This window comes from Neomonachus schauinslandi, chromosome 9 (assembly GCF_002201575.2).
Source record: "Neomonachus schauinslandi chromosome 9, ASM220157v2, whole genome shotgun sequence".
Taxonomy (NCBI): domain Eukaryota; kingdom Metazoa; phylum Chordata; class Mammalia; order Carnivora; family Phocidae; genus Neomonachus; species Neomonachus schauinslandi.
Window position 1 is genome coordinate 2947514 of NC_058411.1, and position 16218 is coordinate 2963731.

The 16218-nt window shown below is 49.5% G+C and overlaps 2 protein-coding genes across 2 annotated transcripts in view; one reads left to right on the forward strand and one right to left on the reverse strand.

The window, feature by feature from the left end:
- Positions 1-2368, reverse strand: part of TECPR2 (tectonin beta-propeller repeat containing 2) — a 107345-nt gene extending 104977 nt beyond the window's left edge. Inside the window, exon 1 of the mRNA XM_021679855.1 lies at positions 2322-2368. The gene's annotated coding sequence lies outside the window, so the exon portion shown is untranslated. The remainder of the gene's footprint in view (positions 1-2321) is intronic.
- The window catches only part of LOC110571681 (cyclin dependent kinase 2 interacting protein), a 21183-nt gene continuing 6999 nt past the window's right edge, over positions 2035-16218 (forward strand). Inside the window, exons 1-4 of the mRNA XM_021679854.2 lie at positions 2035-2210; positions 2292-2581; positions 12910-13078; positions 15563-15689. Of these exons, the coding sequence (XP_021535529.2) occupies positions 2035-2210; positions 2292-2581; positions 12910-13078; positions 15563-15689 (762 nt within the window). The remainder of the gene's footprint in view (positions 2211-2291; positions 2582-12909; positions 13079-15562; positions 15690-16218) is intronic.

The window sequence follows — 16218 nt, forward strand, 5'->3', positions numbered from 1 at the left end:
TAGAAAAACAAATGGTCTGTATCTAGCTTGATGCCAGGCCACTCTTCCTTCCACACTCCTGCCGAAATGGGCTTCCTGCCACAGTCCCTGAACATCCTATGACCTGTATGTCTTTGCAAAGACCCCCTCCCCCCCCACACACACACTGTAAGAACTAGTTCTCCCCTAGGAAACTTTGGCAGACTCCCTCTGACACTTAGTTGGTCTTTCTCTGCTTTCAGAGAACATTCAGCACCTCATTATCACACAGCAGCCTATCATTTGTTTTTTAGCTTCTCTAATGGACTCTTTGTAGTCTTCACCCATATCCTTCTAGTCTATATTTCTTGTGGTGCTTCCAAAGACCAACAGTGTATGGTACAATCAGCACTCAACAACTATTTGTTAAATTAAGCTCTCAAAACACTATGCCAGGATCCCCCAAGGATGACAACCCAAAATATAAGACCACTCTACCTCAGTTACATCCACCATTATGCAAAAATTCACTGGTCTCTTAAGCCCAGGCCCAAATAATATATTCATTTAAACTGCACACTTTGAACAATTGCTCACTTCTACCTCAGCAGTTTGCAGACTACTCCCTCTTTATTCTACCAAGCTCCTTGTGCTTTGCTGTATCTAGAAATCTCTCCATGCTTGACACCAAAGCTTGTATTCATTATATGTATAACTGTTACCTGATCTTTCCAAGTTCAATCAACTGCTCTTCCTGATGCTGTTTCCTTCCTTTTTTTCCCAAGTTCCAGTAGCCATTTTGTCCAAACTATACAGAAGCCACACACACACACATATATATATATATATACACATATATAATAGCCTTCCTCAAACTTCTAAGTGTTACCTTTCTAGGAGAAAACCGGAAAACAAATCCGGTAGAAGTCAATCTTCTATTGAAAAAGACAATGTGTCTACAAAATAACTTAAACCTAAGAAAGCTACTTGCTAGTCACCCCTTCAGAAGGACTATCCTTATCCCATCTTCCCCACCACAGTCTCAATGCCAGTCCTGAAAACTCAGGTAGAACATCCCCTATACCTGCACAGGCTGGTTCTCCGATTAGAAAGCTCCCTGAGGGCAGGGACTGGGACCACAGCATCCCTAGAACCCGGTATGTGGCTGACATACAAGAGACTCCAAATAATACCTGGTGAATGAACGAACATGGGATGTATCAAAAAACCCTAAGGTCAGAGGCTTATCAAGGTGCACTTTGCTAGTGTGAGAGAGTACAAAAAGCCTTGAAGCTCAGAAGACCAGGAGACAATGGCGACTGCAAGATACATGGCTTTACTCCCAGATTCTGCCCATGCTGGGTTTACAAGAAGGGAGTCAACCCCAAGTGCAACTCCTCACTCCAGCAGATAAAGCAAGTGTGCGCCCAGGCTGGGACCCCACATTCTGCCAACAGATGGAAAGGAAGGAACAGAACAGAGTAAGATTCCTGAGTCTCAGCGAGAAAGTGAGGAAGAACAAAGAGCGGGGAAGAGAAGTGAAGTAGGGCATGTGGGTGACTGCAATAGGGGCTACTCCTCACTGAAACCCATCAGGTGCCAGTCGCCGTGCTCAGCACTTCACAGCACTGACCCATTTGATCCTCGCACCAACACAGAGGCAGAAACCATTATCATCTCCTCGTACCGATGATGAAACCGCAGCGCAGCGAGGTGGTACCACTCGCCGCGAGCACACAGCTAGGAAGGGGCAAGCGCTGTGACCCGAATCCGGGTCTGACTCCAGGGTACTCCGCTGGTACCTATTCTGCGTCCCAGGCCCTAACGCAGCACTGAGGGAGGAGTCCTTCACTTATCCATTTAACGAACACCTCCTGAGCACCTACTGGGTACGTGCCAAGGTCTGTGCCAGCAGCGGGTGCGCGGAGGAAGGGACCGGACTGGCAGGGTCGGGGGACGGAACGCAAAGTCAATCATGAGACGCCGGCGCTTGGAGCCGCGGGGGCCGGGGGCCGAGGGCCGAGGGTGCGGCGGAGGGGAGGGAGCGCGCGCAGTGGGAGGAGCGAGGGCCGGGGGATGGCGTCGCGGGCCAGCGGGGCCGAGGACGCGTGGGCGACCACCGCCGCCCCGGCCGCCCGCGGGCTTCTGCCAGGCGCCTCAGGGCTCTGGCATTCGGGCTCGGCCAGCCGGCGCGGGCGACGCGGGGGCTGGGGACGGGGGCGAGACGGGCGGCGCGACCCTGAGGCGCCGAGGTCAGGGAAGGGCGGCCCGGGGGAGATGTGAGCGGCGGCAGGGAGGCCGGGAAAGGGGCGCGGGCCGGACGGCGGGGGCAGCGGGGCCGACGGCGGCGTCGCCGGACTCACCTCCCGCGGCGGCCCCTCCGGACTCGTCGGCCCGGCCCGGCCGGAGGAGGCGGGGACGGACTCCGGGCCGCGGGGGCTGCCGGGAGCCCGTTCCCCGGGCAACCGGGCCGACACCGCTGAGCGACGGCCGGGGGCTAGATTGGCGCAGCCACAAGTGGCGGCCGGCCAGCCGGGCGGCGCGGAAGAGACGCCAGCGCGCTTCCGGCGGGCGTGGGCGGGGCCTCGGGCTCCTTCCCGGGATATCGGCGGACGCATGGCAGGTGCGTGCGGCGGCTCAGGTCCCCGGGGCAGGGAGGCCGGGAGAGTCCCGGCTCGGCCTGCGGGTTGGGCCGGAGGCCCGGGACGTCCCGGCGGGAATGGGGGTCCCTGCCTTGGCCCAGCCCAGCCCGCGGGCCTCGCGCCTGCTCGGCGGTCGGCCCGGGATCCCGTCAGTTTGGCCGAGCCTCGGTTTTTTTCACGCGTAGAACTACTTGTGGGGAGAGGAGTGTCAGCAGATCCGGACCCCCAAATTGTAATTGTCATTGTAAACAATGACAATTAGCGGAGTACATTGGGTGCCAAGCCTTGCATGCCCAGCCCTTCCCAAAACCTTTCCCTGAATTTCCCTCAGGATTACCCGCACAGAGCTTTTTGCTTGTAATAAAAGCTGTCGTTCAGCGAGTGCTCACTGTGTGCCAAGTAGTGTCCCAGGTGCTTTATGTGGGTCAGCTCGTTTGAGTAGCATGGGGACAGGACCCGTGGACAGAAAGGGCTGCATTTTTGCTGTCGGAAGCTGGTGGTTATATGCTTACTGGTCAAGAGGGAGGAGACGTGCAGGGAGTATCATATCGTAAATGTTTCTCTGAACTTCTACTCATAAAACTACTTTCGCAAGATTCCTCTGGTGCTTATCGTTCAGTTCAGTATTAACTATCGGTGAGATTTACAGGCAGTCATGAGACCCTTTAAGAATGTAGCAACCAGCACATACTTGATCCTTGTTGGAACTATGTAGGCTAAAGGTCAGTCTTCCGGGCTTCTGTCCCTCATCATAGACATACTGGTCTTGCTTAGTTTTTCAGACTCACCAAGCTCATTCTCACATTAGGCCCCATACTACTGACCTCTCATCATTCAGGTTCTGGCCTAAATGACATCTCTTCTGGGGTTCACTCTAACACAAGACCCCGTTTTCTTTTCCACATGGCACTTACCACGATCTAATTGATCATGGTCATCTGGTTGTCTATTATCCACTTCCTCTTTGGAAAGTAAATTCCATGAAAATGGTCCTGGTATGTCTCATTCAGTCACTTGATCCCCCATGCCTGGCATATTGTTGGTGAGTTGTATAAGTAAAGAATGAAGGGATATTTATTTATTTATTTTTATTTTTTATTTTTTTAAAGATTTATTTATTTATTTGAGAGAGCAAGAATGAGAGAGAGAGAGTACATGAGAGGGGGGAGGGTCAGAGGGAGAAGCAGACTCCCTGCCGAGCAGGGAGCCCGATGCGGGACTCGATCCAGGGACTCCAGGATCATGACCTGAGCCGAAGGCAGTCGCTTAACCGACTGAGCCACCCAGGCGCCCCAAGAATGAAGGGATATTTAAATAAGCAGAGCCTTAAAGGATACTAGGAGTTAGCCAAGTGAGCGGGGACATACATGGACAGGAGAAATATTCTAGATCAAAGTCAGAACTTGTACAGAGCTAGCCCTAAGGCACAGAGAGCAAGCTGGGAGAAGCTGGAGAAGTGGTAAACAGGACTTACATAACAGGCTGTGACTGTGGTTTATAATAAGAAGTAAATGTTAGGTCTTTGTCCTGTTCTTGGCAGAGAGGTAAAACCCTTGGTATTTTCGAAGTGTGAGAGTGAGCAAGGTGTCTTTTGTTAGGTTGATGAAGTAACTTTTGGGAAGCCCCTAGGTAACCTTTGGATGGGGGCTGATTCCCACGTGCACACACACCAATCATGTGATTAAAGGGTTGGAACTTTCAGTCCCACCTACCACCCCCATTCCCCCAGGGAAGAGGGGCTGGAGGTTGAATCAATGGGCAGTGCCCAGTGATTTAATCAACCAAGCCTGTGTAATGAAGTCTCCATAAAAGCCCAGAAGGATGGGATTTGGGGAGCTCCAGTTTGGTGAACACATGGAGATTTGAGGAGAGTGGTGTGCTCAGAGAACATGGAGACTCCATACCCCTTTCCACATACCTTGCTCTATGCATCTCTTCCATCTGGCTGTTTCTGATAGAAGAAATATACATATATATATGTATAATTATATATATATACATATATATATTTGCTCTCCAACTAAGACCATAAATTTGTTAACTTTAAACAGAGCAAATTTGGGACAGGCAAGCTATGGTGAATTCTGGCAAGTTGGAAGAGACAAAGGGAAGGTCAGCTTTCCTTAGGTTTTAGGAGGAAACTGGGGAGAGTTGTAAACAAAAGTGTATTGGAGAAGAACAGGAGTTCAAGGTTGTAGTGGTTTTTGCACAGTGGTTTCTCCATTGGCTATAGGAGGTGGTTAGTGCATTATTGCTGGGGCTCTTCCTTCCTTTTCTTAAAAGCAGGAGATAAAATTCCTATGTGAAGTATGTCCTCCCTTGTTGAGATCATTCTTACCTTCTTTACTGCTGCTGGTTGTGCAGGCTACAAGTGGTGTGCGTGTGAGCAACCCCCTCTCCAGGGCTTCCCGACTCCATTCTTAAATGAGGTTTCTTTTATTTTCACATTTCCCCCTTGTGATCAAGGTCTTTGCTCAAAAACATCACTTTATCAAGAGTCAGGTTTTCTGCATTTAGTGGCTTTGTCCACTTTCCTGGTTGTCCTGTCCCGTGTCACAGGGAAAGTGTGTAATGACTGGAAACCACTGAGGCCACGTGTGAATGACAAGAAAGGGTAGGAGGGAGACTTCAGCACTTAGCATCTAAAATCTCTATCTTGGGGCGCCTGGGTGGCTCAGTCGTTAAGCGTCTGCCTTCGGCTCAGGTCATGATCCCAGGGTCCTGGGATCGAGCCCCGCATCGGGCTCCCTGCTCAGCGGGGAGCCTGCTTCGTCCTCTCCCTCTGCTGCTCCCCGTCCCTCTGCTGCTCTCCCTGCTTGTGCTCTCTCCTCTCTCTCTCTCAAATAAATAAATAAAATCTTTTTTTTTAAAAAAGGCAGAATTAAAAATAATATGACAAATCCAGTATGACAGTTCTAAACCAGGAGCTCAAACCTGAAGGTCACCAGCTAAATAGATCAAAAGACTAGGGGTCATTAGGTGAAATTCATTGTCGTTAGTGCTCTTGTTCCCTGATCTTGTGTAAGTGGGTTTCTGTTTCTCCAGAGGTATTTATCCAGGTGCAACAGGTGGTATTTGCTACCACACAAATGCCTCCTTGTCCAGCAAGTAGATTGTCCAAAACTCCTTTATTTATTTATTTGAGAGAGAGAGAGAGAGCAGAGCAGGAGAGAGGGGCAGAGAGAGAAGCAGGATCCCCGCTGAGCAGGGAGCCTGACAGGACGCGGGGCTCGATCCCAGGACCCTGAGATCATGAGCTGAGCAGAAGGCAGACACTTAACTGACTGCGGCACCCAGGCGCCCCTGTCCAAAACTCCTTTAGCCAACAAGTCACGTGGTCGTTGTTGAGCTGTCTTGCTTTGGCTGTGGAGTCACCTACCTCTCCTAATGTTAGGGAGAGATTTCTGATCATGTGTTCACTGGCACTTACTCCGACCCGAGGGGAAAAGCCTCCCTACAGAGGTAAACCAGGAGTCATGTATGCCCCCTGAAGTTCCTGGTTAAGAGAGCCGTGGAGGCCTAATGGGGCAGGCTGGGGGAGGCCTCTGGTTTGTGATGAAAGTTAACAGTAAACAATAAACATTGACTTCCAAGCTGCCAACTGTCTAAGCATTCCTATGCCCATGGGAAATGCTGTCCCCTGTAAACAAAAATGAAACCAGGTGGTGCACGGGGGACTCCAGCTAAGGTCTGGTTATTGATAGATTTATTAGCTGGAATTTCCTGATTGGGCTTTTCAAGCCAGGGATTGGAGGAGTTGGGATGACATCCTGTGAGAGGCCATTCCTTCATTAAAGGGTCTTTTCTAGAAACTTTGCAAAGAGGCATAAACTTGTTTGTATTTGCCTCGGGTGCAGGGAGACAGATCACACTTACATAAGGAAAAGAATGTGGGATTGTACAATGGCAAAGATGGAGGGATTTAACTAAGCTAGTATGGTTACAACTAGGGAAAGGCTGAAACAAGTATGGGAATGCCGGCCATAATAGCCTAACTGGATAGGTAACATCTATAGGCTTGCAGGTGTCATCTACAGTGGCATTTGGGACTACAAAGAAATTGGTTAAAGGTAAGACCAGGGGGTCTCTGACATTGTGAACAGATCAGAGCTTCTGGTGACAGGTCCAATAGTCAGAAAGCTTTCCTCCTTTTGTGGGGGATTGGGAATTGCAATTGGGGCACTGTCTTTCCAAGAGAGGGTGAGGGTCGTGTGGGTGGCTCAGTCAGTTGGGCATCCAACTCTTGGTTTCGGCTCAGGTCATGCTCTCCAGGTCATGAGGTCGAACCCTGCAGGAGTCCAGTCCTGCCAGAGACTCTTACTTCGCCCTCTCTTTCTTCTTCTTCTTCTTCTTCTTCTTCTTCTTCTTCTTCTTCTTTTAGAGAGAGAGAATGCGTGCGCGTGTGCATACAAGCCGCGGGGAGGGAGGAGAGAATCTCAAGCAGGCTCCACACCCAACATGGAGCCCAACGCGGGCCCCTTCATGCTCTCTCTCTCTAATAAAAAATAATAATAATAATAGCCAGAGCAGCTGATAGGAGTATAGTACCTAATAAATTTTGGACATAAGACCCATTTAAAATTTTCTCCCTGCTAAAATTCGGAAACCACATTGTTGCCATAACATTACAGAATTGTGAGCCACTCCTAAGGCATATCGGCTGTCAGCGTAAATGTCGGCAGCGTGCGCTTGGCGGACGTGCCCGCCACGTGAGGGCGTACGGCTCAGCTTGTTGGGGTGAAGTAGCCAAAGGTAAAGGTATCACTCAGTTACTTCAGAGGGAGTTGCAAGTGCGTATCCAGCACAACATTCGCCATTTCTACCTCTCACATAAAAACCATCAGGGAACCATGAGAAGTCAGCACCATCCAAAGGATGTAAGTCATCATGGGAGGGAGTCAGGAGGTGATCCGTCAGAGTCAGGCATGAGCAGGGAGGTGACTGCCGCGACAAGGAGTTCTGGGAGGGGTGGTTAGAAAGAGGATTTCGTAGGAGAGAGACGACTGGCTGGAGGGTGGTGGGTGTTCAGGAGGGCTTCTACTGCGTGGGGCACGGGGATGGCTACAGGGGTCTCAGGACTATCTCCTCGCTGCCCTTAGCCAGAAGTGTGGTGGCAAGAATGGCTCTGAGGCAAGGTGCCTGGTGCCACACGGCCTGTTGTTGGCTGTAGTGCCCTATAGGGTCGATGGTGATCCCCGTGTTTGGGGTGAGTAACCCCAGGGAATTCCCTTCCTTTTCATATATAAAAGGGAAGTTGATCATTGGGATGGCCAAGGGCAGGGGGATTTATTAAGCTTTCCTTTTTTTTTTTTTAAGATTCTATTTATTTATTTATTTGAGAGAGAGAGGGTGAGTAAGCACGAGAGAGAGAGAGAGAGCGCACCAGCGGGAGGAGGGGTAGAGAAAGAGGGAGAAGCAGACCCCTTGCTGAGCAGGGAGCCCGGTGCAGGGCTCCATCCCAGGACCCTGAGATCATGACCTGAGCAGAAGGCCGACGCTTAATCAACTGAGCCACCCAGGTGTCCCTCATCTCATCTGGTCCTTTTAACTAGAAGATCCACCCAATAATGAGCTGAAAGATCCGCCCAGTAATAAACACAGAGTTCAAGGCTATCCAAGTAGATTCAGTGTTTAAAGGAAGACCAGAATTTTCTTTAAAAACAATTTGGAGAGGCACCTGGGTGGCTCAGTTGGTTAAGCATCCAACTCTTGATTTTGACTCTGGTCATGATCTCAGGGTCATGAGATCAAGCCCTGCATTGGGTTCATGCTAAGGTGGAGCATGCTTAAGATTCTCTCTCTCTCAAAAAATAAAAACAAAAACAAAAAAATCCCCACAGTAACTTGGAGCCAACTATAATAATCATGCATGGGTTTTTGGGTTTCTGGGTACAAGCCTGATTCATAGTATGTTCAGCAGGTTGTGGGAAAGCCCTAGGAATTGTCTGGTAAAGTCATTTAGTGCCTGCAGGAGCTTGATCATATAGCAAGACGGGATAGTACCCCATCTGTGGTTCTAGAGATCCCTCCATGTAGCCAGTGCACAAGGGTGCGCAAGCACCTGGTTCCAGGCTCCCAAACACACCGGGCTTGGTCACTCGTCACAGAGAAAATCCACAGGCAGAGAGGTGAGTGGTGGGGACACAAGAAAGGAGTTTATTTCAGTGAGGCCGACACCGGGAGGACCACGGACTAGCGTCTCAAAGACCGTCTCCCAAGTGCTGAAGATCCTTCCAGGTTTATGTAAGGAGAATGTAGGGTGAAGGTGGGTGGGTACGTGCAGGGGCAGCGAAGGTCCAGTCTCATTGTCCTGGGCTCAGTCCTGAGGGGTCTTGCTGGCTCGGGGCAGTCCTTGTTGCTTGGGGGGGTGGTTTCAGTTCCCCTCATGGGAGGCTTTGCCAGTTGGCTCTTTCTTGTGTTAAGAGATAAGCTGAAAAGAAGAATTTAGTCATGTAGGAAGTAATGACAGGTCAGAATGGAGGCCCTTGACGTCCTCTCTCACCAGGATTATCCGAGCGGCAGAGTTCATCCAGTGCTCAGACTGGCCCTGGGCAGCAAGCATATGTAATAGCGAATGTGAATCTGAGAAACCCAGTAGATAAGTTTGAATCACCATCTTAAATTACTCAGCAAATCTATGAGGATCTAAGGATCCTCAGCAAATCTGAGAGTCCCAAATCTCACTTTGGGAGAGTCTTTGACTATAGGTCCTAATTCACCCTTAGTCCAGGGCACATGACAAATTAGGGGTTTGGCATTTGGATCCTCGGAGGGTCTGACTTTAATGTGGCAGGTTTTAATGGGTTTGGGAGAGGAAGGGAAGGACGGCCAGAGAGGAGTGAATGAGGAAGTTCAGGGTATAAAGGAGGTGGGGGTCGTGCGGGAGGGCAAGGGTATGGTGGCTGTGTGCTTTGCGTAAGATGGCTGTTGGGCACCCTTTGCGTAAGAGACCAAGAGGACAGGAGGGGAGCAAGAGGCCTCAGAAGATTTGTGTCTTCCTTTGTTTGCTGCTCTGTTAATTTGAAATCAGTGTTTTATAAAGAGGCTACTTGAGAGTCCTGAATCTGTTTAGAAGCCTCCAGGTACCCATTAAATTGGGCATTCCATGGAGTCTGTTTAATTTTAGAGTCAGAGCTTTCTAATTAGTTTCTGAGAAAAGTTTTTTTTGGGGGGGGGGTCAAGAGTTCCCCATAATGGGCATTGAAATTTTAACTCATCTTTGGTTAAGTTGGTCCATTTAGTCAAAATGCATTCCCACCAACAGTTCACGAGGGTTCGTTTTCTCCACATGCTTGTCAACACCTGTTATTTCTTTTCTCTTTTTTTAATTTTTATTTGTTTATTTGAGAGAGAGAAAGAGAGCAAGCACAAGCAGGGGGAGGGGCAGAGGGAGAGGGAGAAGCAGGCTCCCCGCTGAGCAGGGAGCCCGATGCCAATCCCAGGACCCCAGGATCATGACCTGAGCCAAAGGCAGACGCTTACCTGACTGAGCCCCTCTTGTATTTTCCATACTAGCCATTCTGATAGATGTGAGGTGATATCTCATTGTGGTTTTTGATGTAGGAAAGTCATTAGGGTTCGAAGCCAATGGCCAAGAAAGAATTCTTGAGACATCTTTGGTGCAAAAAGGTGGTTTTATTAAAGCCTGGGGACAGGACCCGTGGGCAGAAAGAGAGGCACTGGGGTCATGAGGAGTGGCCCGTTATATACTTTCAAGTTGGGAGGGGGTAAAAAAAAAAGGAGGGGGCGCCTGGGTGGCTCAGTCGTTAAGCGTCTGCCTTCGGCTCAGGTCATGATCCCAGGGTCCTGGGATCCAGCCCCACATCGGGCTCCCTGCTCAGCAGGAAGCCTGCTTCTCTCTCTCCCACTCCCCCTGCTTGTGTTCTCTCTCTCGCTGTGTCTCTCTGTCAAATAAATAAATAAAATCTTAAAAAAAAACACAAAAAACAAAACCTTAGTCATGAGGCCCTTCAGATGTATAACCATGGGCCATATGCTTGGGGGGGTGATTGCCAACATGTATCTTGGGTTTAGAGATAAAGAAAATTTCTACAGGAATTTTTATTTAAAGTAGACTTACAGGATCCTGGGGGGAGGAGGGGTCAGGCTAAGGTTGCCTTTTGCCCTTAGCGAGGTATTAGCATTGAGGCGGCTGAGTTCCTGGAGGAAGGTCTCTCTGCCTGTTTTAAGGACTTGTCAGTGGGCTATAAGTAGTAAGGAAATTTAATAATTTTTCTTTTGCCTTTGTTTCCCACATCAGTTTTGATTTGCATTTCCCTGATGATCAGTTATGTTGAGCATCTCTTCATGTGTCTATTGGCCATTTGTATGTCTTCTTTGGAAAAATGTCTATTCAGGTCCTCTGTCCTTTCTTAATTGGATTATTGTTTTTTTGGTGTTAGGTTGTATAAGTTCTTCATAAGTCAGTCAGAGAAAAATAAATACCATATGATTTCATGCATATGTGGAATTTAAGAAACAAAACAAAGAAAAAAGGAACAAAAAAACTCTTAACTACAGAGAACACGTTGATGGTTACAGGGGGGACGTGGTGGGGAGATGGGGGAACAGGTGATGGGGATTAAGGAGCGCACTTGTGATGAGCACTGGGTCATGTATGGAAGTGTTGAATCACTATATTGTACACCTGAAACTAATATAACACAGTATGTTAATATACTTGAATACAAATAAGTAAGTAAATAATAATGCACGTGAGAGGGACCATAGCTTTTTAAAAATATCTTTTATTTCTTTTAAAGATTTTATCTATTTATTTGAGAGAGGGAGAGAGAGAGGGAGAGCACGAGAAGGGGGAGGGGCAGAAGGAGAAGCAGAGAGCAGGGAGCCCTATGCGAGACTTGATCCCAAGACCCTGGGATCATGACCTGAGCCAAAGGCAGACACTTAACCGACTGAGCCACCCAGGTGCCCTAGGACCATAGCTTTTAAACATAAAACCAGATGGGGTCCCAGAAGGAGGACCCTCCTGAGAGAGTGTAGAGAGTCAAAATCCCATTACTCAAAATCTGAGGTTCAGAAAATAAGCGAGTACTTTAAACAGATCCTGAATAAAGTCGGGTGCTCCACCAAAGGGAGGGCTCGAAATCTGAGAGACCCTCCAAAGGGGTGAGCACGAAGGCTCCACACAGATGCCTTGCTCAGGCCTGAGGGTCTTCATCCCCTGGGGTCCTCTCCTTTGGATCCCACTCTGGCCTCCAAGTAATGTAAACTTTAAACAGAGCAAAGAGGGGCACCCAGGTGGCTCAGTCGGTTAAGCGTCTGCCTTCGGCTCAGGTCATGATCCCAGGGTCCTGGGATCGAGTCTCGCATCGGGCTCCTTACTCAGCAGGGAGCCTGCTTCTCCCTCTGCCTGTGCTGCTCCCCCTGCTTGTGCTCTCTCTCTCTCTCTCTGTCAAATAAATAAATAAAACCTTAAAAAAAAAAAAAGGAAAGAAAGAAACAGATGGCCTTGAACAATACTATGGATTAATTGGACCTAACAGACATACAGAAAACTCCATCCAGAAACAGCAGTTACACCTTCTTTTCAAGGACATATGAAACATATTCCATGATAGATCACAAAACAAGGCCACAAAACAAGTCTTAAGAAACTTAAGGGGACACCTGGGTGGCTCAGTTGGTTAAACATCTGCCTTTGGCTCAGGTCATGATTTCAGGGTCCTGGGATTGAGCCCTGGATCAGGCTCCTTGCTTGGCAGGAAGCCTGCTTCTTCCTCTCCCTCTGCCACTCCCCCTGCTTGTGCTCTCTTGCTTGTTCGCTCTCTCTCAAATAAATAAGCAAAATCTTTAAAAAAAATAAAATAAACAGAGCAAAGAACATCTCTAAGTAAAAAATGAGTTTATTCAGGAATCGCAAAGGAATTGCAATTCCGGACAATTCGCTATGACGAATCATAGGCAAGTCGGAAGAGACAAAGGGAAGGTCAGGTTTAATTAGGTTTTAGGGGGAAGTGGGGAGGTGTTGAACACATGTTCTGTGGAGAAGAACAAGAGTTTGAGGTTAGTGATTGCTCATCGGCTGTAAGTGGTGGTTGATGCATTGTTGCTGGAACAGGGAGGGATCTTTTTCTTAAAAGCAGTAAATGAAATTCCTATGTGAAAAATGTCCTCCCTTGTAATAATGCTTATCTTCCTCCTTCCTGCTGGTTGTGCAGGCCACAGCAAGTCATGTGTGTGTGTGAGAGCTGCCCTTTCACGGCTTCCCAACTCCATTTTAAATGAGGTTCCTTTTATTTATTTTCACAAATTTGTGATCCATTGTGTTTCTTTTACTCCCTGTCAGCAAACCCTCTTGGAAGCACAACGCCCAGAAAACCTGTCTTATCTGTCAGCGCAAGAAAAATTAAGGACAATGCAGCTGATTGGCATAATTTAATCTTGAAATGGGAAGCCCTCAACGACACAGGTTTTGCTACTGCAAATAATATTGCCAACCTGAAAACCAGGTTATGGTAAGTATGTGTATAGAGCTCCTCGAGCTCTGAGCCCGCACCCTTAGTGATGGGGCACGAGTCTCCTGGGAGTCGTTTAGGGTGGGAATGGTAGTCTTTATCAACATGCGTGAATTACGTTATATTAAGAAGAGCAAGTGGTAAAATGATGTATGTAAGTAGAAACTGTATATGTATGTCCATTTTAAATACAAAATTATGCTACCTGTCGTTCATTGTTATGTCTGTATATGAAATTATGAAAATGGATTGGAAGGACACGGGCCCAGCCGTGAAGCTCGCACCTTTAGGATGGATGCGTGTTGGGTGGGAGATCAGCAGGCCTTTGATTTCACAACGTTGGGCTTTGTTTCTGTGATGTTGTGATTGATAGTAAGAACTATCTCTTTGGTCTCCCTCCCTGTTCCTGGCCTACAGCTCCTAAACCCCTCTGACTTCCCAATGGATAAGAGCAATAGGAGCATCCTCTGTTCTAATATTTGGTCTTTTGTCCCCCAGAATGGTCCAGGTGAAAGGAGTGTCCTGTTATTCATAACATGTCCCTTCCAGCCACCCCTGAGTTCATGCTAAGGAGGTGACTTCTGGAAAGCCCCATGGGAACCAAGCAGGGCATTAGAGAGCGTGAACTTTCAGCTCTACCCCCTCACCCCACCTCTCAGGCAGGGGGAGAGGGGCTGGAGGTTGAATGATACACCAGTGGCCAATGATTTAATCAATCGTGCCTACATAATGAAGCCTCCACAGAAACCCAAAAGGTTGGGGTTTGGGGAGATTCTGGTTTGGTGAACAGTAACACCTCTCCATGCTGGAAGGGTGGCCCCCAAACTCCACAGGGACCCAAGCCCCTGTGCTCAAGACCCTTCCGGACCTTGCTCTATGTACCTCTTCATTTGGCTGTTCTCTCATATCCTTTAATATCCTTTGTAATAAACCGACAAGCTAGTAAGTAAACCATTTTCCGGAGTTCTGTGAGCTGCTCCAGCAAATCCTTCAAGTCTAGGGGGGTGGCTCGTGGGAACGTCTTATGCACAGCCCGTCGGTCAGAAGCACAGCTGACACCCTGGGCTTGCGGTTAGTGTCTGGAGTTGAGCGGGGCCGGTCTTGTGGGGCCGAGCGTTGACCTGTGGGATCGGTCTGTCTCCAGTAGGTAGTGTGCCTACCTCCGACAGGTGGTCTCTCCAACAAGTAGAGTTAACTGTGGGAAGGGCCACAGGCTGTGAGAATTGCCTGGTGTGCAGAAACCCCCTCCCCACCTGTGCTGACCAGGTGTTGGAAGTCCGGTGGAGGATGGAGAGTAGAAGAGACAGAGGAGGGTATTTTTCCTTAGCAATTTTTTTTTTTTAAGATGCTTTATTTATTTATTTATTTATTTGAGAGGGAGAGAAAGAGCACAAGCTGGGGAGGGGGCAGAGGCAGAGGGAGAAGCAGACTCCCCACTGAGCAGGGAGCCTGACGTGGGACTCAATCCCAGGACCCCAGGATTATGACCTGAGCCGAAGGCAGACGCTCAACCAACTGAGCCACCCAGGCGCTCCCCCTTAGCAATTTCTTTTTTTAAGATGATTGCTTGATTGATTGACGTGAGAAAGAGCGCATGCGCGTGCGCGCACAGCTGGGAGAGGGGCAGAAGGGGAGAGAAAAGCAGACTCCCCGGTGAGCAGGGAGCCCGATGCGTGTTGGGTGGGAGTCCCAATGTGGGACTCGATCCCAGGATCCTGGGATCATGACCTGAGTGGAAGGCAGATGCTTATCGACTGAGCCACCCAGGTGCACCCCCACCCCCCTTAGCAATTTCTTTAAAAGAGACAAAGGAGTCCTCAGAAAACCTGTTACCGGTTGCCAATTCTGATTGGAAGGTTTGCTTCATTATTCTCTGCACTTTCCTGCATGTATAGTTTCTTATTTCTCAAAGTCATAATTCTGTGTTCCTCTGTCATTGTCCACAAGCCAGAGTCGAGCGTCTCCACTGCTGTCCCCTGGCTCAGGCCCGTTCCCGGCACACGTGTCCCGCTGCTGGCCCTCTGCCGCCTCTTCCTCCCAGGGCCCGCTCAGCAAGAGACAGTTCTCGGCCTGCCTGCAGAAGGAGCTCTCTGATACTGTCTCTTCTGTTTTTATGTTTAATTTTTCCCTGAAGTGTTGTGACCACGCTAGATTAATTTCATGCCCCACAGGCTTCGAACCATTCCCAGACGGTGAACTCTGGGGAAATGGTCATGTCTCGTTCATCTTTGTGCGCCCAGCACAGAGCCCTAGGCTAAGGACGCTACGGGGCTGCCTTCAGCCGACTCCCCCCAGTGCAGAGCTGGTGGACTGTTCATCGTGCTGGTGAATAATAAGTAAGCATACGTTACAGCCCCGTGAAATAACACCTGGGCCAAATGCCTGACACTGTTGCCTGGAGATGGCGCTTTCTAGGGTCTGCCCTCACGAGACGAGGCGCCTTTCGGAGTGTACGTGGTTCGCACTCTTCTCCATTTTGTCCAGGAGTGAAGATGCGGCCGAGTTACAGAGCAGCCCGGCTTCCGGGGAAGATGCGGACAAGACGCTTCCGGAATACAGCAAGGAGCTAGAGACGTTGTGTGAGGAGCTGCAGACCACCTTTGATGCTTTGGTGAGATCCAGAGCCCCCGGCCACCTGTGCTCGCAGTCACCAAATCCTGGGGGTGTCCTTGGGACTTTCTCGGTGCCCGGCAGGTGTCCACGCTGTGGGAGACGCTCTCCCCCAGACACTTGCCTTTCCCTCCTCGGCCTCCTCCACTTGCCCCCTAAATCTCGATGCTCCCCAGGATGCTGTCCTAGACCTTTGTTCTTTCTGCCGCATGTGATGTCTGGGTCCACCTGACCCCCTTCGGAGGGCTCCACATGGTAAATATTGTGGGCTTCGTGGCCCTACCGTGTCTCGTCACCACTCGGCTCCACCACGTAGCGCACCACACACGGTACAGAAGTGAATGGTGGTGTAGCCAGCACACAGGGGTGCACGAGCACCTGGCTCCAGGGTCCCAAACACACCAGGCTCGGCCACTCACCGCTGACAAAATCCACAGGCAGAGAGACGAGTGGGGGGGACACAAGAAAGGAGTTTATTTCAGCGAGGCCGACACCGGGAGGACCACGGACTAGCGTCTCAAAGACCGTCT